Below are 23,555 nucleotides of genomic sequence, written 5' to 3' on the forward strand. Positions count from 1 at the left end.
CCCAACAACCAGAGCGGCCCCTCCTGCCCCCCAACAACTAGAGCATCCCCCTCCTGCCCCCCAACAACCAGAGCGGCCCCTCCTGCCCCCCAACAACCAGAGAGGCCCCTTCTGCCCCCCCACAACCAGAGCAGCCCCTCCTGCCCCCCCAACAACCAGAGCAGCCCCTCCTGCCCCCAAAAACCAGTGCAGTCCCTCCTGCCACCAACAACCAGTCCTGCTCCCCAACAACCAGAGCGGCCCCTCCTCCCCCCCCCCCCCCAAACCAGTGACAACCATTCATCCAGACCCTCAAGTCAATGGGCAGAATCTAATTTTATTTGGATCATGGGAGCATTCACCATCCTGGGGCGTCCACCAGGCTGGCAGGGAACCGAACTTGGCACATCCACAGTCCACGGCCAAATGTGGGGAGGCGACCCTTTTGCACTTGTCGAGGGGCAGACGATAGTGTTGGAGGGCACTCTTTTTAAATGATGATTCTTGCCACTTTGCTCTCGCATGCGAAAGTTTTCCACGGCGGCTCCAAAAGGATTAATTAAAGGCGAGCTCTTTCAACCCCTGCTCGTGGCTGAACGGAATGGGACTGGACAAGCCGCTTTGCCAGACAGCCCGTCCTCGAGGGGTGTCACCACTGAGCGCACAGGGTGGAAACAGGAAGTCTTCCTTTTCTCCACAGCTGAGTGGTGCCTCCTGTGTTCTTCATTCTGTGGGTTAGCGATGGCCCGACTGAGAGAAGCAGACAGAGCTCAGCAGCAAGAACAGCCGCAGCCGCCCCAGCCCCAGCGCAAGCCCATGAACGGAGCTGATCCCCAGCAGCAGCACAGCCAGATGAAGGACCACGACGCCATTAAGCTGTTCATCGGGCAGATCCCACGGAACCTGGAGGAGAATGATCTGAAGCCCCTCTTTGAGGAATTTGGGAAGATATACGAGTTGACTGTGCTGAAGGATCGATTCACAGGCATGCACAAAGGTTTGAACAGCCTCACCACCACCTACAGCATAAGGCAGCGTAGGGGGGGGGGGGGGGAGCAGAAAGAGAGTGAAATTAATCGAGTTTAGCCAAAAATATTTAGATTCTGTAGAAAATGACAGCCCCCCCATTAGAATGTATCTATTTGTTGAGAATAACAAATTAAAAGACATGAATCCATCAACGCATAAAAAGTATGTGATTAAAATTACATTTAAGATGTCATTCAATGCTTTATCTCTTTCGACTCATTGGCAAAGACAAGGAATGGTCTTGTCCACGTAATTTAAAAAAAGAAATCAAGTTGTCACTCATCACCCTTCTCTCTCTCTCTCTCTCTCTGGAAAGAGGCGCAAGTGTCAAAGACTAAATGTAAGCCAAGAATTCATTTTCCATTTTACTCGAAATGAATGTGGGATGAGCTGAATGCATTAATGTCGAACGAGGTAGGTTCACAGTCGCACAATTTTTAAAGGATGGCAAGTTGCATTTGATTCCAGAATTTGCAGCTTAGTTTAAAGAGGGGATCGTCTTTAGTTCTCCTGAGCAGGGAGAACTGGGGGGGGGGGTTATTATTTCCTTTCTTTCACTTTAATTTCCTGTGCAAGTGACCCAGCACCGAAGGGTCCTTTTTTTGTTGTTCTTGCGGTGCTTTGTCAGATTGGAGGCAATTTACTTCCTGGCATTGCATTTTGACTACAAAGAGAAGAAGCCCTTTAAATAAACGTAGAGCCACATTGCTTTTTGTATTGTTCTCCACTTTCCCTTTCTTTTTGCTTCGTGCAATGGACTTCAGAAGATTTTTTGAAAAAATTTGCAACTTAACACAGTAAAAGCTGATGCTGTAAGCAGGAAGCCCCATCTATTTTTAAGTCAAACTATTACGAGAAGCATGTCTATAATGTGGCGTGTGTCACAGAGATTTTTAAATTTGCTTTTACTTAGATTTTCTATCCACGAGCAAAGCTGAATCATTGCATGGTCACCTAAGAGGTTTATAGATGTAGCCAGGAATGTGTGCTGTACCAGATTTTCTCCATAAATTCGAATGCCACGAAGGATGTGTGGGCTGTGAAAGGTTGTGGGTTGTGAGTATTATTGCAAGGGGGTATGCTACAGCCAAGATGTGCGAGCTGGTTCCTGTGTTAATGGCTGATTAGAAACAATGCATGCTACGTCCAAGGTTGTAGTTCATCGCAGGGCAGTTGGAGTAATTTTTCTGTGCCTGAGTGAGGTTAACAAAGAATACTGGTGGAGCTACTACGTGTTGAGATGGATTATTTACAGTTGTGTTATGTTAGTTAATATTTATCATGCGATCCATGGTAGTATAATTTTTAAACCTATTTTCTGCTTTACTGCTTAAAAGCCTTGTTTACCAAATGGTCTAATGTGCAATAATGAGTTCTCTGCATGAAAACACTCACAAACACTATCCCAACTGTTTGTCTCATTATTTGCTTTCTATAACAGCACATACCATTTTGGGAACTTCACCTGCCAGGTGCTTGATGTGGCTATTTCCTTCTCTATGGTGTGGTCTTTAGTCAAGAAGCCAGTGCTCAATGATTTGGTGTTATGCTTATATCATTTGTGTTTGTGTCAATATTGGGGTGACCACCCTTCTTGGCCCAAGAGGTAACTTGCCAGTTAATTTGATAATCCAAAGACCAGACAGTCAAATCTGTATTTTCATTGCAGTCTTGTAAAATGTTGTTGACATGTGTGACTCCAAGATGCATTTTTGCAACAATATGTTCTTTCTTAATTTTCTTTTTTCCAAAAATAGACTTTATTTACAAAAGGAAATCCATTCAAAGTCTCTTCCCACCCTTAGTTTTGTATCCATACATTTCCATCACGCTACATTGTTATCTCTATTTTCACCATTGCCGCCACTGTGACTTCTCCCCTCTCTGTTGTTTGAGGGACTTCCCCCTCATGTCTCAGCCCTTCAATGCCCAGTGACAGAAGGACTCTAGACTGTGGTCCTTCCCCCTCAGCACCCTCACATTGGCTGCGCTGAGTCGGTGCATTCTCAGCAGCCTGGAATGTGCCAGTCAGCAGCATTCCTGCACTGACATCTCCATGAGCTGAAGGACCAACAGATTTCAGGTAGACCAAGGTGCGTCTTTCATCGAGTTGATGGTCTTCCAGCAGTTCTGGGGGTCTGGCTCCGTGTGCATCCTCAGGAACAGCTGGAGATAAACCGTGACAAAGACCTCCTCCCCACACACTCTTAGCAAATTTGCATTCTGTAAAGTCGTAGTGACTGTCTCCACTTCGCTGCAGTCATTTTGGGGAAAATGTGCATTAGAGATGAAGTTCCGATTGTACAAGAAGGATCTGACTGGCAGGTCTCTCACCACCTGTCAGGTCAAGGCATTCCACCAGATAACCTGAACCACCTCACTCCTCATGTTCTGTGCTGACCACTGCCTGATGCCCTTGTGATCAAAAGTGTTTGTCTGGGGGGAAAAAAAAACTTTTCCACCTAGTCCAAAGCCATTGCCAATTGAATTGTCTGCCCTAGGGCACCCTGACCAAACTAGCAAGGTATAAGGCAGTAACATTTCAGACAGCCTCCTGCTGCTCAGAGATAATGTAGCAGACTTCAACAGTGATTTTATCTGAAGGCTGCACCTGGCAGTTGGAGTCAGGTGAGTCAGGCAGTTGGAGTTGAAAAGCTGATTGGGAAATAGAGATCATATGATCCAGGGGACTTGTGACCTACTGTGGTATTAATTTACTTCACTCAACAGTCAAGGGAGATGGTACTATTGACTGGAACTCCATACAGTATATGCAGTGGTGAGTAGGAAATTTACAACTAATTAGTTTGCTTGCATCCAGGACAGGGAGTGGACGCCTGCCTAGTGAGCTTGATTAAACTACACTACATGGACATCCATAGCACTGTCCAGATCAATGGGTGGGAAACAGATAGCTTATCCATAAAATCTGGAGACAGGCAGGGTTTCCTGCTCTCTCCAGTCTTATTTGTGTGCTGGATAGATCCCTTCGCTGAATCCATCATGAAGGATGAGGGCATGAGTAGTGACATAACCAGGCAGTGGAGGCACTCAGATCCCTGCACATGGATGATGTCACTGTCTTCTGTTTGGAGATTGGTTAGTATCTGTGGCCATTTTAAGTCTTATCAGGAGCCAGAGTAAACTGGAATAAGATTCAGTTATGTAACTGGTGTGACTGGTCCACCAACCCCTTCAAAGTTAGATCTTAAGGTCTACCTAAAGGTTGGGGATCTGGTTTGGAGGGGCCAGGCATGCAACAAAAATTGGGCGGACCAGTTCGCAAAACTCTATCTGTTGGTAAGGTAACCCTCTCAAAAACAAAGGAGCAGCTAGTCATCGGATGTGAGGTGCTCTTGGTACTGCTGTAAGTGATGCAATTTTAGGCCTATCCCCCGGCGATCATCAGAGCACCCTTCTGCTTCATAAAGGGAATCCAAGATGGAGAGTATGGAGGGTTCCCTTGTATGTCACCAGACAATGGAGAGGGGGGGGGTGAAGAGCGTCCCTTTACGGCCCTCACCCTGATGATCGTCACATCAGACTGTGTGTGGAACAACACAGTGCTGCATTATGCTGAGGTTCTGCCTATCCCAGGTGTTGTAAAGTATGGACCTGGCCCCATCACGCCAGGCAACTGGACATCACCATTCTTATTGGATGTTCTTTCCTAAATGTCTTAATAGATTTTGGAATTTTATCTGTAGACCCGTTTCCCCTATTGTTGATAAACCTTTGTCTAATCTCTTGATGTTAGCATAGCATTTGGGAAAAATATTTATTTGGCAAGAATTTCATTCCTTACTTTGAACCAATGTAATTGATCAGGTGTTCCTGTTTCCTGCATGTCAGACTGAACTGATTTCATATTTTGGATATACTCATTTGGACCTATTTAATTTAAACATACAGCATTGTAGCAGGCTTTTTTTTGGCCCACAAGCTCGTGCAACCCAATTCTACCCAATTGACCTAAACCCCCTCCCCCCCAGTACGTTTTGAAAGGTGGGAGGAAACCGAAGTGTCCGGAGGAAGCCCATGCAGGCATGGAGATAACGTCCTTACAGACAGCATGGGATTTGAACCCCATTCCTGGTCGCTGGCGCTGTAATAGTGTTGTGTTAACCACTACACTATTCATGCTGTCTATTTTGCATTTGTGCCCAGTAGGGATTATGTCCTTGTCTGTACCCACCTTGGGTTCAAAATTTAGTCAACATTCATGAACAAATTGCAATACATGGAATGTGCTGTATTCACTCATATTTTTCAGCTTTATTATCTATTTTTTGTTGTTCAACCTAAAAAATGGAGAAGTGGATCAAAGTAAAAATAATGGCAAACCATGGTCTTAACAGTGAATGGATTGGCACAGAGGGAATTTCACTTGAAATCTTGTCCCTTGCTTCGTCCTGCAGCTCATTGTTAACCTCTTTAATAGATTGATTGATATTTCCATTTTGAACGCGTTTATTTAAAAATTTCTGTAGTTCACTGTTACAGCCAACAACTGGTGTAATATGGAATCAGCAATTTGCTATAACTGTTTTAGGAATTCATGAGTGGCACAGAAAGAGTTGTGCTTAGATAGTAGGTTCCATTAAGGAGTCTCTTTCAAATCTTGTTGTTAAAAGCACAGTTGAACTTGCTTTTATATGGTGTCTTTCATGCCCCTTTTAGAATGTCCCAATATATTTAAGAGCCAATTAAATATTTTAAAAGTTTAATCGCAAAAAATGGAGCCAAATCATTTGTACGTTCTTTCCCACTGTTGAAATGTATTCCTCAAGATTGTTACCCCTTGGGTGGTATGTTCTGTTGAATGCTCTTCGTATTTCTTCTTATATTTTAATTCACTTCAACATGCTGCTCTCTCTCTCTCTCTCTCTCTCTCTCTCTCTCTCTCTCTCTCTCTCTCTCTCTTCTTCGCCCCCCCCCCCCCCTGAACTATCCAGCATCGTAAACCATGTATTTTGGTCAGTTCCGTGCGGAATTGTGAAGACTCCATTGCATTCCCTCTAATTCTTTTCTTGAAAGGAACAATCTTAATCTGAAATCATCCAAGCTCTTCAAAAGCACAATGATTAAAATTGGTCTTTGGCAATTGAATGAAATGAGAAATATCACACAGACAGTCCTCCTTACAATGTCAGATTTTTTTTTCCAAATGAAGTCAATAAAATTAAGCATGGTATACAAAAAAAAATGCTAGCGTAGAACAGATAATGGCAAAATCCATCAACAAAGTCCAATTTCACCCCATTTTGCCCTCACCACGATTAGGAGGCCAACATAGCATGGTAAATCTACTCAATATATGCATGATATTGATTCAATAAAATGTGAATGTCATTTATTAAAATGTATTTGATTTCTAGCTATCGATATAGAGAATTAGCTTCAGTTATATTTTAATATTAAATGCATGTTTTAAAGTCTTTAGCCTATTTTATTGGACATAAACATAGGATAAGCCTCACTGATTAATTGATCTGGTTTCTAATTGCCAATCTTTTGATAGACTAAAATGTACAGGGTGAGATTTGGTTTGATTGGTCACTCTTCATTGCATGCCTCTGTTTGGTTTGGAAAACGAATAGCTCTTAACGATGACAGCATATTCTGATCCCCTCCTTTTGAATCTGGATAATCTCTTGCATAATCCCTGGATATTTGAAATGGTGCATTAGATGGCTGGACTTTTAACTGGAGTAACTGGACTTGAGAACAAAATATGATCTCGTCTCCGAAACAAGGCTTTTGAACTCAAGTCTGCTCTGCCTACATGTGTTTTTATTTTCACTGTGCGGAGGAGAAATTTCAGCATCAATGATGAGTATTGAGAAATCTGTACTTCGAGATAGACATTTAACTGCAATCTCGGGCTCCCTGTTTAGTAATGTGTTTTACTAATGTAAATATAAAGAATTAATGTGCAGGCTGAGGTCAGAACCGACTTTAGGATTTGTATGTGTACCATTTGGATATCACTGTTGGAAATTAACAGTAAATCCCATCAAGGCTGCCGAATGATATGTTTCAGCCGTTCTTGCCCTTGGAGCCAAGCTTCCAATATCTGAAAAATGCAGTATTGATGATTAAAAAGGCAGATCCAAATTACAAACTGCATTCGTTGTGGAAACATCTTGTAGAGGTCAGTGAATGTATAGAAATGTTTGCCCATTAGCACTTATAAGGTGCAAGAACATGCCTTCCCCAATTTGACGGTAGTGTTCCCAAGACAAAGATTTGTCTAAACAGCCATATGATGCTAGAATGATGAAATTTCTGGAAGGGAAGAGCTGGAGCGGTGTAACGCTAATCTAACCCAGCCTTTCGTGAAAAACTGCTTTTTCACCAAAGCACTTCACAAGAAAGCACATTTTTAAAGCCACAACAAATGACATTGCCTCCTAATAAACAGTGCCTCATGAATTAATGGCATGGAGAAAGAAAACTCTGAAGGAGTTGGTCGTGACTCAATATTTTCCTCTATTGAGTCCAAGAGTTGACCGTGGCTCTGTGGTAAGGTCTTGACTCTGACTAGGAAGTCAATCGTTAAAGGGCCAGAGTCCACATCTAGGCTGACCCTTCATTATAACGCAGGGAGAGCTCTTCGCATTAACGGGAACCATTTTTCATGAGACCTCAAACCAAATTGGTCCTCCCTTGTAGATGTGCGAGGCCTCTTTGGGACTGTTCAGATATGAATGAGATCAGATAGATTGTAATTTCCCCCCCCCCCCTGCTCAACATTACTCTGACGTCAAGAGAAAATGAAATGAGATGGGTGTAAAAGCAACCCCAGTTTATGGGGGGTTTGGCTAGAACTTCTTGTTGAAACAAAATCATTAATGCAGACCATTTAATTTGATAATGTGACTAGGCTGCTGCGCTCCCTGCATTGAGAGCCCACCGTTTAAGACTATATAAATGCAAATTTTTTTTTTTCTTTTTAAGTGGGGCCAAATCACTTAATTAATGAGCAGGCTTAGGTCAGACCCAGACTTTAGGACTTGTATGTGTACCATTTGGATATCATTGGTCTCTCTGTTGGAAATTAACAGTATGTACAAAGGAAATATCAGTGAAGACATATGTTCCAAATTAACGCTCACCACACACAGCTTGTGACGATGGGAGCATTCATTGGGTATACAAGTGCAGAAGTGAGCAAGTTTTTGTCCATTAACTTGTGCAATACAAAGATTCCACCCCCCACTCCCTCCACTCTCCAGATCGTAATAATGCACACTCCGGGTCAGCAAATTTCTATCCCCAGAACCCTTCGGTAAATAGAACAATAAAAATAGTGAAATATTGAAGTAATACCAATTTTAACCTTAATCTAGCTAATGGGAAAATAGTTGTTTTTGTACCCCAACTGCTTTTAATCTTTATTGGAGTCAACAAAGAAACAATGGAGAGGGAGTAAAATTGAAATTCTACCTCATCCCATAGCAAATTTGCCACATAGCAAATCACATTAAAAGTATGTCCTCAATATGACATAAAGGCACAACAATCAAATGTGGTCACATTGTCTGCATTGTAAAACCCTAGCTTCAGAGAATGGGTTACTTTGAAGTGTGCATGATTTTGTTAGCTGTACAAACACTTTGTGCAGTCACAAATTTTCACAAGTAATGTGCAATCCACAAATGTGCTGCTCCGTTTAACTTTACAATGGTGAATTTATTTCTGTGCACTGTTGGGAAGGTGTTCAGGATTCAAAATTCCTTTATTGCCATGTACGAACACCGGTGTAATATTTCTCCAAATTGATTTTAGACTGCTGCAAGGCTGAAATTATTTGCCATTGGCAGAAATTGCCCAATGCCCCTCACAGTCAGCACAAGAGAAGAAAAAGAGACTCTCCTCCCCACCCCCCACCCAGAGTCATTGAGTGACCATGAATTTACTGCCGTGTTCCCGCAGCCTCTGCAGCAACTTCAGTCCAAACCATCGGCGGCCTGAGCTCCAGATCCAAACGCACTTGACACCCTCTTGCATCCCAGTTCCGACACATGTACCTCTTCAGCCAGTATCGAACCAGCACTCCGCAGCCTGGTGTGAGTACTTTGACGGCAGTCACCAGCAACCTGCATATGTTGGCTAGGATGTTGGGAAAACTCTGCTCGTTGGATAATAATATTGACTTCTTCATTTCTTCTGATTATTGGAATAGGTGGTTAAATGATACAGATTTTCAAAAGGGGATCTCAGCTTTAATGGAAGTGTAGAAATGGTGGAGGAACTCGGCCGGTATCCATAGGAGGTAAAGATATAGAACAGATGTTTCAGGCCTGAGCCCTCCTTCCCAGCATCTACAGATTTTGTGTTTCACCCCAGCTTTAGTGACCCACTGAAAAACTGCAACCTGTGCATTGGTTTCAAGATGGTTATTGGAATCTGTGCCTTCTTCCCAGAAAGGCTTGACAGGCTTATAGATTTGAAAAAAGAACAAAGAGGGAAGATTTACATTAATTAACTCCTAACAGAAAGGAATGACTTTTCAAAGTGTTTCACAGCAACTTATTGTCAAATTATAGTCACTAGCATTTCGGAGGGGAGATGACATTATTTTTGGTGTGCATTTTTTTTTTCAACTTGCTCATCAGTTTGAGATCTGGGTGGTGTTGCACAGGGACCTTTTATAACTCATCCTCAGTTGGCCTTACGAACATGGTGGTGAGGAACCTTCTGAATCTGCTGCAGTCCATCTGTAGAGTGCTGGGGAAGGGGATTGAGCATTTGCACCCAGGTACAATGAAGGCATAGAAATATTTTCCAGTTATTGGTGTGCAACTTGAGGTGAATTTGAAGTGGGCAGTGTTTCCATGCAACCCTAGGCCATTGTTGTCCTCAGCGGCAGAGTTTGGGAGGCTCTGTTCATACCTCGAAGAAGGGCTCAGGCTGCTAAGTTCCGGCAGCATTTCTGGGCTTTTGCTCTGTGGAATAGCCTGGGCAGGTAAATGGATCATGTATGTTGCAATGACTGAGTGTCATTGGTGGAGGAAATGAATATTTAGGATGGTGGGGCTGTTACTAATCAAATGGATGCTTTGTTTCAGATACTGTAAAACTGCTTTTTAAAATATTTTTATTGAGTTTAACATACAAGCTTACATAGAGTTTTAGAAAATAAAGCACATAACAAACATTTGTATACATGTAAGGACAAAGATGAAACAAAGTCGAGAATTTAAAATTTAAATTGATCTGTATAACCATGTTAAAGTAAAGCTTCTTGAGAGTTGTTGGTACAGCACTGATCCAGGCATGTGGAAAGCAATCTGTCATCCACTAGACTGTGCCTTGTAGGAGGTGGAAAGGTAATGGAGTGTCAGAAAGTGAATAACGTGCTGCAGCATCCCCAGCCTCCGACCTGCTATTACAGCGATTGTATTTATGTGGCTGGTCTAATTGAGTTTCTGGTCAACGGTGACCCTCAGGATGTTGATGACGGGGCATTTGGTGATGGTAATGCCACAGATTGTTAAATGATCTCTTGTTGTGATGGTCATTGCCTGGCCCTTCTAGGGTACGAGAGTTATTTTCCACTTAGCAGCCCGTGTCTGAATGTTGTCTAGTTTTTGCTGCCTAAAGGCTGAAAAGTGCATTTAATGTTTCTACTTCCAAACAAAAGTAAAGATTAGTTATTTTCCCCATGGAATTTAAAGCTGCACATTATGACAATACTATAAATTCTCTGGGAATCAAATTTTAATTTATTTGTAATGATCTTTTATTCACTGCAGTTTGTCTGGAGAAAATAATCTTGCTGTGGTTTCTGTTTTCTCCACTTTTTTTGTTTGATTTCTGGACATCAACGTTGCTTGATGTACAATAGACTGTTTTCTGTGATTTACATTCCCTCTCCCACTTCCATTTCATTGGGCCAAAGCAGTGTTGTCAACAACTATTTTGCAAATTGACCAGCTTTAATGTAAGCGATGACAGCCTTAGTTGTTCACCTCCTCGCTGCCTCGCTACATGTGCTCGCATTTTTCAGCCAAATGTTCTTGGATGATAAAGGGGAGTAGGAACACCAGCTTACCCCCACCCCCCTTCCATTCATCGCCCCTTTTTCCCTTTACTTTCTCCCCAACCCTGGGATTTGTGCCAATTGAAGAATAGTACCGGCACTGTGGTGAAGGTCTCAAAACAACGTCTAGATTAGCAATGAAAGATAAAATTTTCATGTCTGCATATCACAGTCAGCAAACAATGGGGAAAGCTCTTGTATTTAATGAAGAATTGCTACTTAATGCTTGTGTTGTTCATGACCATTTCAATTTCTTTTGACTGGCTTATCTGGTGTTTCCGTTTGCAGATTAAATAGTAATGGGCTTCTACTGTTGATTGTATTCTGTGCTTGGAGTAACTTCTCCCCCTTTCTCAAGCAAATTCTCTTGGAGAACTGACCATGCTGGTAAAACACACACAGTAAATGCTGGAGGAACTCAGCCAGTCTTGGAGTGTCTGTGGAAGGTAACAATGTACTGTATTACCGACGTTTCAGGCCTGAGCCCTTCTTCAAGATACAAGCAAATTGCAGGCAGGCATCTGAAGAAAGACTGGGAGAGAAAGGGAGAAGAATGGGATGGGGAGGAGACCAGACCAACAAATAAGTGTTAATTGGCTATGACAAGAAGATTGATTTTTGGCTCTGTGCAAGCAGACAGGGAAAAGAGAGAGAGCTAGAGGAAAGAAGACGAGGGGAAGAAGATGGGGGTGGTGGGGTGGGGTGTGTGTGGGGGTACTGTTTTAATAGTTGGAGGGGGCCCACATGGAAGATGAGGCGCTTTTCCCCCAGCACTTCCTACAATCACAGCATCTGCAGACTTTTGTGGTTCACTCAATTTCCAACCTGAGAATCTGAGATTAGAAACAGGAAAAAATTGTTACCCTTGTTCATTGAGATGCTAATTAGAACAAATAAATTTAACATCCTCAAAATAATGAGGGGAGAAAATAAGGGTAATTTTTTATTAATACTATGCTTTCAGGCCAGGAATGACCTGAACAGAAACAGTGGTGGAAACGGGTTCCACTTGCAGATTTTAAAGGAAACTGGATCAACATTTGTGAGAAGTGTGAGCAAAGAGCAGGGCAGTGGGCTGAATGGCTAGTGCATGCTCACAATGAGTTAATTGTTCTACTGGAGAACTGTAGAAGGCTCTGATTTTTTAAATTCTGCACGAGCCCAGACATTAAATGTCCGGAAGCCGTTCATCTTTGTGGGTCATTGCAGATGAGCCTTGTACTTGTTTTATCCAATGTATGTTCACGCTCTATCCAGCAGCTAGCATTGAGTGCTAGCACAGGGCAGCACTCAAATCTGAAGCCCTCCTGGTCCATGCAAACTGAATGCTGCGTTTATTGAGACGCATCAATATTTTAAGCAGTCGTTCCAAAACTAAACCCAGAAAAATAACTGGCACGTAATTCGAGAGCAGTAATCCATTGGGATTTGATAAAATATTCCATTTTTAAAAAAATTCTGCACACATAGATTTTTCCCTCCATCATTGTGTACTATATCATCAAAGCAAATATGTTTAACAGTTTAAAAACTTTATGGAATCTCTTGGACATAGCCCTGACAATTTTTTTTTGTGTGAGGAGTAATTAAATCATTGATAAGGATTTTTTAATATATTTTTTAAAAATACTGAAAATTCACATCTCTTTTCATGCTTTGTAGATGTTTAGTATCAGAGTTGGTGATTGGTCAGGGTGGATGATTCTGAGACATGGTTTCAAATCCTACCATTACAGGTGGGGAATTTAAATTCAATTATTTATATACTCTGACATTTTAAAGTAAAATGAATTGCCCATGATTGTTGTAAAAATATCTAATGTTCTTAAGGGAAGATATTCTGTTAGACTCATGTGGTCTGGCTTTTATGTGACTCGAGACACAGAGCAATATGTTGAGTGTTGGTATTCTCTGAAGTGACCTGGTTGCTATTTGGTTCAATACTATTCAGCTAACTGGACAATATACCAACATGAGAGGCTTCCTTAACCCAGAGTTAAACTGATGCAAAAAGAAAGCTAAGCAAATGTTCTAATTATTGTTTTTAATTGTAATGCCAGTGACTTCAAGTAGGAGTAACAGTTTCAAGATTCAGTTGGGATTATGTGCTCTACTCAGAAGAGAAATTGTACAGGGTTCATGCTACTGCCTGCTAAATGGTTTGCATGAGAAAGTGTACCTATTTTGAAAATCAGGAGACTGCAGAGGCTGGAAATTTGAAAGAAAATGGAAAAATGCCAAGTACATTCAATATTGAGAAAAAAAAATGGCGGCATACATTATTTTAAAATCCTTTGACCGCGGGGTCTGGGCCCAAGATGGAGGTGCCCAAGTGTGGCAGCAGCCATGGGGGGGGGGGGGGGGTGGGTGGCAGACTCTGGGGAAGCAGAGGAGGCCATCCCCTGTTTGAGAAGGGTAAGGAGACGCAGAGGAAGCCACCCCCTGTTTGAGAAGGGTAAGGAGAAGCAGAGGAGGGAGGACGGTTACCTCGGGAAGAGGTAAGAGGTTCTGGTGAGAGGTTCTGAGGCAGTGGGCTATTGGCATCTGGAGGTGAGGAAACTCCCCCCCCCCCCCCCCCCACGGGCTGCTGGCGACTGCGGTCAAGGGACTCGCACCAGGCTGTGGACGGCTGGAGCAGAATCAGCATCATTACAAGTTTAATCGGGGGCATTAAAGGGGGCCAATCTGACGTTCGAAAACTTGCTCAGTGGGAGGGGTGCCTACCTACCTCCCATGATGAACCTCCTCTGAGTGCTACTGGTCTCACACTTCCCCCTTCCTCTGATGTAACAGGTAAATGCACTGCTTATATTGTGTGGAGACTAGTGACGTTGGAGAGGCTAGTGCTGTGAGTGGGGTGGGGTTCACAATATCTTGTATGCAGGGGGAGTTTAATGCCTGCGAATGCCCCTGCTGGAGATTGGCTTGAGACTGGCTGAAGGGGTACCTGGTATCGGAACCGAGATGCGAGATGTTGCTGAAGGCTTCCTGATCACGTCAGAGGTTTGGATCTGGAGTTGCTGATGGTTCAGACTGAAGGCTGCGTGGCTGCAGAGGATGTGCGAATGCTGGAGGTGAATTCGTGGACACTCAGTGATTCTGGGGACGACGACTCTGTTTTGCTTCTGTTTCTCTGACTGTAAGGGGTGCTGGGCAATTTCTGCTGATGGTGAACCTTTTGTCTGCCTTCATTTCTGTTCTATTCATGTCAATAAAAGAATCTTGAATTTATGCCACAGAATCCGTGAAGAAAGAAACTGAGTTAACATTTCTGGTTGACGATCTTTCATCGCAATATGACAAAATTAAGAAAATGTGTATTTTAGTTGGAGAAAATGGGGAGACAAGTGGAATGTCTGTGAAAAGATGGAGGCCATGATGCAAATGCTTCTTATGTCAGCTGATGGTTTGTAAATCACAGCTCATCTCGATGGAGAAAGTGTTTGTAGTGGGAGATGAATAAGGTCGGAGGAGAGAGAACTATGAAATAAAGATTATGAAGACCAATATGTTGGAAATAGCCAGCAGCTCAGGCAGCATCTGTGGAGGGGGAAATCTTGAGTTAATGTTACAGAACTGGTCAGTTTGGAGCAAATTGGAAATGCTGGTTACTGGAAATGCTGAATTTAGTGTTGACTCCTTTGCATGTTGATATGTTTGTAGTGCATGCAAGTTGGCAAAGCCTCCCAATCAACAGAATTGATTTTCAAGTTGAAAAAAGACATTGCAAGTAATTGTTTGGTGATTTTTCTCAGAAAACCTCTTTGGTGGTGAATTTGCCCATTGTGGAATTGAATGGAAGAGAAAAAGAGAAGTGCTGAGGTCTGCAAATTGACATTGGCTGTAGTTGGTGAGATGTAATCAGCCTTTATGCTTAGGATTAGTAAAGAGATTCACCCTCATTTCAGCCATTCTCAACAGTGCCCATACGACACCCTTGGCGGGGTGGGGGATGGGGTGGTGCAGCACATTTAAGAGGACAGCAAATGGAAATCATAAAATGTCTTTTATGTAGTCATTTGGAGAGAAGTGTGGAAGAAACCAACTAAACTTTGGCCGCTTCACAGGGTTGTTGAAGCTTTATAAGGCATCGATGAGACCTCACTTGGAGTATTGTGAGCAGATGGGATCCTCATTTAAGAAAAGATGTGCTGATGTTAGCGAGCATTCAAAGGAAGTTCACTCGGATTATTCTGGGAATGAAAGGGTTATGAGGAGCATTTGACAGCTCTTGGTCTGTATTCATTGGAATTTAGGAGAATGAGGGGGGAATCTAATTGAAACGCTTTGAATGTTGAAGATTGTGGTCATAGTGGATGTAGAAAGGATGTTTGCCATGGTGGTAGAGTCAAGGACAAGAGGGCACAACTTCAGGATTGAAGGGTGTCCACTTAGAACAGATGTGTAGGAATTTCTCTGGCTAGAGGGAGGTAAATCTGTTGCAGGTTGAGTCAGTGGTGAAGAAGGCAAATGCAATGTTGATTTTTGTTTCAAGAGGAATAGAATATAAGAGCAGGGATGTGATGTTGAGGCTCTGTAAGGCACTGAAGAGGGATGTGGAGGAATTTCTTTGGCCAGAGGGCAGTAAATCTGTGGAATTTGTTGCCACAGGCAGTTATGGTGGCCATGCCATTGGGTGTATTTAAGGCAGAGATTGATAGGTTCTTGATTAGCCAGGTTATGGGGAGAAGACCAGGCAGTGGGACTGAGTGGGGAAATGGATCAACTCATGATTAAATGATGGGACACACTTGCTGGGCTGAATAGCCTATTTCTGCTCCTATGTGAAAGGAGGTCTATAAACTTTGAGCAGAGCCCTAAGAGGGCCATAACCGAAATAAGGTTGAGAATACTCTATAGTATTCACCATAGTATTTTGGGTCTGAAGGGGCAAGTTTGAGCTTGAGTGCAATGTATCCATCAACTACAATTAAGTAACAAGACTATTTCGACAATATGGCCTTGAAAGCATTAACTGTGAGCTGTTTTTTCTTTTCTAAAGGGGGAAATATGGTTCATTTTTTTCTGATAAATTGGTGATCCTACTATTTCACTGCAGTTGTAAATTATCATTCTGCCCAAGTTGCCATTAGATAAACTTAGTCAATTGGTGGAATGAATATGGGGGAGTTGTTGAAGGGGATACAGGAGGGTATGGTAGTTGTTGCAAGCCAATTAAAAATGTTTTTGATTAATGATAACTCCTGGTGATGATACAACAGTCGTCGGCCTCTTCAGCAACAGCGATGAGTCGCACTACAGAGAAGAGGTGGAAAATCTTGTGAAATAGTGTGAGAATAACAACCTGAGTCTCAATGTGAACAAGATGAAGGAGATGATCGTGGACTTCAAGAGGACCAGGAAGGACCACTTTCCACTACACATCAACAACTCTGTAGTCGAGAGAGTGGAGAACAGGAAGTTCCTCGGAGTTCACTTAACCAGTGACCTATCGTGAACACTCAGCTTCTCCTCAGTTGTCAGGAAGGTGCAACAGTGCCAGCACCACCAGGCTGAGGAACAGCTTCTTCCCACAGGCAGTGAGGAAGCTGAACGACCCAAGGAATTGCTCGCACTGACCATCCGAGACTCTCATTTGTACAAAACAATGTTTATTTATTTGTATAGATGAAAAAGTGCAAGCGGGCAGGAACTTGGCAGGTTAAATATACTACGGGAAAATGTGATGATTAATTTTTGTGCATGGAACAGAAATTTAAAAAAAATGGTCAGAGATTGGGTAATATTGATGTACTCATGTCACTGAAAGGCAACCTTCAGGTAGTGAAAGTGATTAGGAAGGCAAATGGTATGACTTTAACTACAAGGGTAAAACTGTCTCACTGAAATTATAAAAGGGCCTAATGAGATTGCACCAAGAAACCTGGAAACAGTTTTGGTCTCTTCACTTAAAGGTGGATATGCTTACTGCAGAGGCAATGATTCACAAGACTAATTCCTGGATGGCAGATTTGGCACATGAAGAGAGATTGTACAGACTAGCCTGTGTCCTCTAGAATTTACTGGAAACACCAATAACGTTCTTCCAATGACTGGAAGTTACTCTGGGATGAGAAGTCCAGAAACGAGGCTGGCTGTCTGAGTATGAAAGGACTTTATTAGGATGGAGACAATGAGAATGTTCTTCACTGAGAGGATGTTAAATACTCAGAATGATCTGCCCTGGAAGGCTGCATTATTGAGTTCATTCAAGGAAGAGATGTGTACCTTTTGGATCTGAAAGGAATCAAGCAATGTGGGAAGTACATTAAGGTTAAGGAATAGCCTTGATACTGATGACTGATGGAGCAGGTACAAGAGGAAAGTCACTCATCTTTGCTCCAAAAATGGATATGTTCTGATAACTCATAGTTAGCCCCTGAACCTTTACTATGTTTATATAAACTAGCTAATCTAGCCATTGAGTTTAAAAATAATGCAGCATGGGCACTTAATGGTCATGCCAGATTTATATTTAAATTTAGACACACACCACGGTAACAGGCCCTTCCAGTCTGCGAGCCCATGCTCCCCAAATTAACCTACAACCCTTGTACATTTTTGAAAGGTGGGAGGAAACCAGAGCATCCAGAGGAGACCCACGCAGGTTGTGGGGAGAGCGTTTAAAAACTCCTTACAGTCAGCGCCAGATTGGAACCTAGGTCGCTAGAACTGTAATAGTGTTGCGCTAACCGTGCTGCCCAGAAATTAGCATTGAAGATGAGAGTGGGGATAGGCATGGGCAAGGTGAGATGATTCTCTGGGAATACATCCAATTAGAAATAGCAATCTCACCCTGGGACAGGACACTGCCTTTGATGCTTCCACAAACTTGCAAAATGGACCCTCTAACGGTGCACCTTCAGTCCAACTATTCACAAACAATCATTCATTTGCTATTAAGATTTAGTTTGTGCATTGAACTTTCATGTCAAATTTATCATTTGGGCAAACGGAGTCATGATGTGTTAGTGGACCACAGCAGATAAATAATTGGGTCTAATCTACTGGATTATTATTGAGAAGAAAAAAAAATCAGCCACCAACATTAAAGCCACATTTACGATCGTGATTTCATGTGAATGATGTTTGCCTTGGTGGTGTACTGGAAGGTAGTGGTAATTCACCTGTAGTTGGTGGACGTGTTGCTGTCGAGCTCAAAGCTGCCCTCTTTCTGGGTTTAATCATGATCTGAATTTATTGTCTTGAACATATCATGAAATTTATTGATTTGTGGTAGCATTACTGTGTAAATATTGCTATAAATTACATTTCAAAAATAAATAAATAGTGGAAGAAAATAGGACAAAAGTGAGGTAGTGTTTGTGGATCATTCATTCAGAAATCTGATGGCAGAGGGGAAAATCCTGTCCTTGTGCTGCTGGGTGTTCGACTTCAGGCTCCTGTACCTCTTTCCTGCTGGTAACAGTGTGAAGGGAGCATGCCCTGGGTGGTGGTGGGGTGGGGGGGGGGTCCTCGAATAGAGGCTGCTTTCTTAAGACACAGCCCCTTGTAGATGTCTTTGATAGAGTGAAGACTGGTGCCCACGAAGTCATTAGTCGAGTTAACAACTGTCTGCAGTTTTTTATTCCTGTCCTGTGCATTGTCAGTTCTGTAACAGTCAGCGATGCAACCAATCAGAATGCTATTCCAGGTACACCTGTAGAAATGTTCAAGAGTCTTCGGTGACCTACCAAATCCCCTCAACCTCCTCCCAAAGTATAGCTACTGGCGAGCCTTCTTCATGATCGCATCGAACTAGAGGCTCCAGGACAGATCCTCAGAGATGCTTGAAGACACCAAAGAACTTGAAGTTCTGGACTCTCTCCATTGCTGACCCCTAGATGGGGAATGGTTCGCGTTCTCCTGATTTCTTTGTGAAGTCCAAAATCAGCTCCTAGTTTTTAAGAAAGGAAGTTTCAAAATAAGCTGAATAAAGAAAAGATGCTGCATTTTTGGCCAGACAGGACCTTCAAGCTGGTTCTCCAAGTTTGGAGTTTGTAAGAAAGGAGTCCATCCACCTGCCACATACATTACAAACACATAGAGCATGATTTATTTTACAAATTTAGGATGCTTCCAAGGCACAAAGAAGTTAAAATTATAACGTTAGAACACAGGAGGCTAGATTTCTTCAGTTTCACTCCTCTTGTGAGGATGAAGATTAAGTCAAGTTTGTCATCTGATTGTATCAGTACAACTCAATGAAACAGCTTTCTCTGATCCTCAGTGCAAACATGCAAACACACAGACAGATAAACAATACATTTGCAAGACCAGTATTTCACCTGTATAAATAAATATATGTATAGTGTTTTGTACTTACGAGAGTCTCGGACAGTTAGTGTGAGCAATTCTTTTAGCTGGTTGTTCCGCATTCTCATGGCCTGTGGGAAGAAGCCGTTCCTCAGCCCGGCGACGCTGGCTCTGATCCTCCTGTGTCTCTTCCCCGACGGGAGCACCTGAAATGTGCTGTGGGCAGGGTGGAAGGGGACCTCAAAAAAATTTTGTGTGTCCTCTTCAGACAATGATCCCAGTAGATCACACCAATGGGAGGGAGACTCCATTAATCCTCTCTGCCATTCTGATGATCATGTGGATTGACCTCCGATCCATTTCTCTGAAACAACCGTATCACACTGTGATGCAGTTGGCCAGGGAGCCTTGCCTGCTTCAGTCTTCTCAGGGCATGCAGTCGCTCTTACACTTCCTGAGAAGTGAGGAGATGTTGAGGTCACTCCTTAAATGAACTCAGTCCAGGCATCAGCGCTATGCATTAATTGAGTAATCTTACTGGTGTGTCACCACAGACCTGATATTTCTAGAATTAAATGTACAAAGAAAATAAAAACAAAGCCAATATTGCAAATGTTATCAATGAAGTTCAATACTGTGAGATTCTGTGGCAATCCTGGACAACGTTCATTTGGTGAGATTCCCATTGGAAATTAGAACTTGGAAAATTTACCTTGTCTGGAATACTTAAAATTTCTAGTTCCTGATTTCTTTGTGTGAACACAGGAAATTTTTTTTTTTAGAGGTGTGAAGATTTTGCCAATCAGATGCACTGTGGGTTGCATTAATTAGGAATCTGCCTGGTGTGAATAATGTCTGGAATGTACTGCTGCTAGTGTGATATTTTTTCGCAGCACAATGTTTTCTGAGGCTGTGGAAAATAATTCACGTAGGATGTGGGATCTTAACAGGACAAGTATGAATTCGGGATCGCGGTTGTTTTTTTTAATTTGTTATCTTGTAGTGGACTGATCATTACTGATTGCATGTAATTGAGTGCCACTTCAAAAGGTATAAACTGTCTCTTGGATCAGCCTAACTGGGGAAGCGGGTTTACTTCCTTGACATTCCAGGAGGTTCCATGGCTATTTCCTACCCCATTTTCCCTCTTATTTATCAGATATGTTAAGTTTCAATACTTCTTGTGGTTGCATTGAAATGTGCATAAAGCACAAAAATCTCCAGACACTATGATTCAAAACACACAATAACTGCTGGAGGAAATGAGTCTTGCAGCATCCATAGGAGGTCGGTCAAGATCTATTACTGTCATTTCGGGCCTGGACCCCTCTTCAGGGCATAAGCAAAAAGCAGACAGATGCCAGAGTAAAGATTTGGAGTGAAACGGGAAAGAATGGGAGGGGAAGGAGTCCAGACCAACAAACAAAAGGATATGATGAGAGAAAAGGTGAGAATTGAATTTTGTCTCCTTTGTAGGAGATAAAGGGATAAGGAGAGAGAGAGAGAGAACTAGAGGGAAGGAGATGGGGGACAATGATGGGCAGACGGGGTGGGGGGGTTTAATGGAAATTGAATGTTTATGTGATGGGGGATCTGCAGCCCACCGAAGGTCACCAGCACCATTTTATTTTCAGTTGGAGGGTACCTGGAAGGATGATGAGGTAGTTTTCCTCCGATTTGCTGGTGGTCTTGGTCTGGCAGTGCATGAGATCTAGGGCAGACAAGTCAGCAAAGGAATGGGATGGGGAATTGAAATGAGTGGCCACTGGGAGATCCAATGTATTGCGGCGGACAGAGCTGATGTTCTCAATGAAAAACGCACTCATCAGGATTTTGACTTAAAAATCATGACTTCAACAGGTTGTCTTCCAAGTTTCTTGTTCCCCTCCAGGTTGTTCCATGGAGCAAGATGTAAATTTCTCAGACATGTGTTGCCCTCCAACAGCTCCACCTAGTGGTTGGACATTAGTTGTGTTTTTACCATTGTCCTTGACCTTTTTTTGGGTCAAAGCTCACCTTCAGGTGTTTCAAGCTGACACTTTTGTGCAATTCGTAAGGAATTCTGAGATTGTAGAGATGTGAGGAAATGTCATAATTGCAGGTCGTGGTATAACATTCAGCAAAAACCCTGGTATCCAGCACCTATGGGGATTGGTAGATGCCGGTTAAGTGTATTTTTTGGTTACTTGAGACTCAATCTTACAACGCCTAACCAATATATCTGCATTAAGAATAAACAGTTTAAAAGACAAAAATAGTGTACTTTACTGAACACTTGCATGAATATATAAACCTTAAAGCATTTTACTTCTTTTTTCAGTCAGATTCTTTGAAAACGTTTAAGTGTTGACGTATTTGCAGGTTCCTCCCCCTCCACAGAGCTGCCCGAAAGATGAACAATAACATTATAGATAATTAACTCTCCCCTCCTCCAAGTTTGTAAATAAAGCCTCTGACCAGGTCAACTCTTACTAATCAGGGATAAGGAGACACTTAAGAGAGTCACCCCAATGGTGAGTGGCATCAACTAGCTTTTCATTCTGGGTGACGCCATTGCTGTTTCACACAACTTTATTCAAACAGCTGCTACGAGCAAAGCCCGACCAAGGCCCTCCCTACGCTGGCTGAATATTTGCTCCCGGGTTCACCAAAGCATTATGTGTTACTTCAGGGAACATTAACTTTTTATAATTTTAAATGTTTATTTTTTATTTATTCTTATTCATTCTAATTATTTATTTTCCTTTTTATTTTGCTGGTTGCTTGAATTCCAGACAATGGGTTTTTCTGTATACGAATTTGGATGGAGTGTCTGTTATTTCCATGACACTCAATTGAAGTTTGTTATCAGGCTTGGTGCATAATGTGGAATCATAATGAGGTTTAAATGGAGGTAAGGAAAGTAGTTTGGAAGTCAAATAATATGTTGGTGTTTGCTGCAAGAGGATTTGAGTACAAAAGTTGAGATGTATTTCTCTGGAGCCCTGGAGACGTTGCATCTGGAATACAGGTCTGGTTTCCCCACCTAAAGGGAAATATACTTGCAATAGATAGAGTGAAATGAAGGCTCACCTGATTGATTACTGGGTTTATCATTTGACAAGAGATTAAACTTCTGCTCTTTAGAATTTGGAAGAATGAGAAAGGTTGATGTCAGTGAAATGTAAGAATTTCTTAAAGGCTTGACAGAGTGGATATGGAACCGATATATCCCCTGGTTAGGGTGCCGAGAAGCAGGATTGATGGACACTAGATAAAGGTCAGCTGCACAGAACAATGCTGAGAACAGATTTCTTTATCCAGAGGGTAGTGTGTGTTTGAAATTCTCCACCCAGGAGGACAATGGCGGGGTAGATTCAAAACATCGACAGGTAGATTTTTAGATATTAAAAGAGAATTGAGGGGTGTGAGAGTGCAGGAAAGAGATGCTGAGGTAAAAGGTCACCCATAATCTTATTGAATTCTAGAGAAGGGATGAGAGACTGAATGATTTATAACTCCTCCTTTTTCAAATTCAAGTTTATTTTCATCTGACTTAACAACTCCACAAAACAGCATTTCTCCAGACCACAGTGCACAAATACACAGTACATAATCACATACCCACATAAAGATGCAATTTAAATTAAATATAAATACTTTGGGATGATTTACGTGGTCATCAATGTCACCGCCTGCGGGAAGAAGCTATGTCGCAGCCTGGCAGTTCTGATTTTGATGCTCCCTTACCACCTCCTTGATCATGGTTGATAACTGTGCTTCATAGAAAGTGTCTTCTATAGAAACAACCACACGAAATATCGTCAGTAGAGGAAAGGGAGACTCCAATGATCTCGGCAGTTTTCATGATCCTCCTCATTGACTTCTGGTCTAATGCTTTAGAGTGTTCTCATTTGATTCTGTACTTTTGCCTGACTCCTCAAGACAAATTTGTAATTTTGACACATTTGGGTTTAAACTCCCACCCTCTCGGGTGGACGTGGGGGCTTTGATATGATATGGTTTGTTTATCGGTGTATAGGTCAGCATTAATTCAGCCAATAATATTTGGATAGATTAATTGCATGTTACTTTTGTTTGATGCTTGTTGCACACAAATTGACTGCATTGTTTCCTTCATTATAACAGTGATTAAATTTGGATTTAAAACCCTTTGGGATGTTCTGAAGTAACAAAGGTGCTGCAGGGAGGCATCAGTGCAAGATGAGGTCCTGTCCTCTTTTTAAAATCTTGTACTGTTAAT

The 23,555-nt window shown here is 42.3% G+C and overlaps 1 protein-coding gene across 1 annotated transcript in view; it reads left to right on the top strand.

Annotated features, from left to right (window-relative positions):
• The first annotated feature begins 488 nt into the window (after positions 1 to 488).
• Positions 489 to 23,555, top strand: part of celf5a (cugbp, Elav-like family member 5a) — a 428,125-nt gene continuing 405,058 nt past the window's right edge. Inside the window, exon 1 of the mRNA XM_069928064.1 lies at positions 489 to 976. Within this exon, the coding sequence (XP_069784165.1) occupies positions 502 to 976 (475 nt within the window). The 5' untranslated portion in view covers positions 489 to 501. The remainder of the gene's footprint in view (positions 977 to 23,555) is intronic.

This window comes from Narcine bancroftii, chromosome 3 (assembly GCF_036971445.1).
Source record: "Narcine bancroftii isolate sNarBan1 chromosome 3, sNarBan1.hap1, whole genome shotgun sequence".
Taxonomy (NCBI): Eukaryota; Metazoa; Chordata; class Chondrichthyes; order Torpediniformes; family Narcinidae; genus Narcine; species Narcine bancroftii.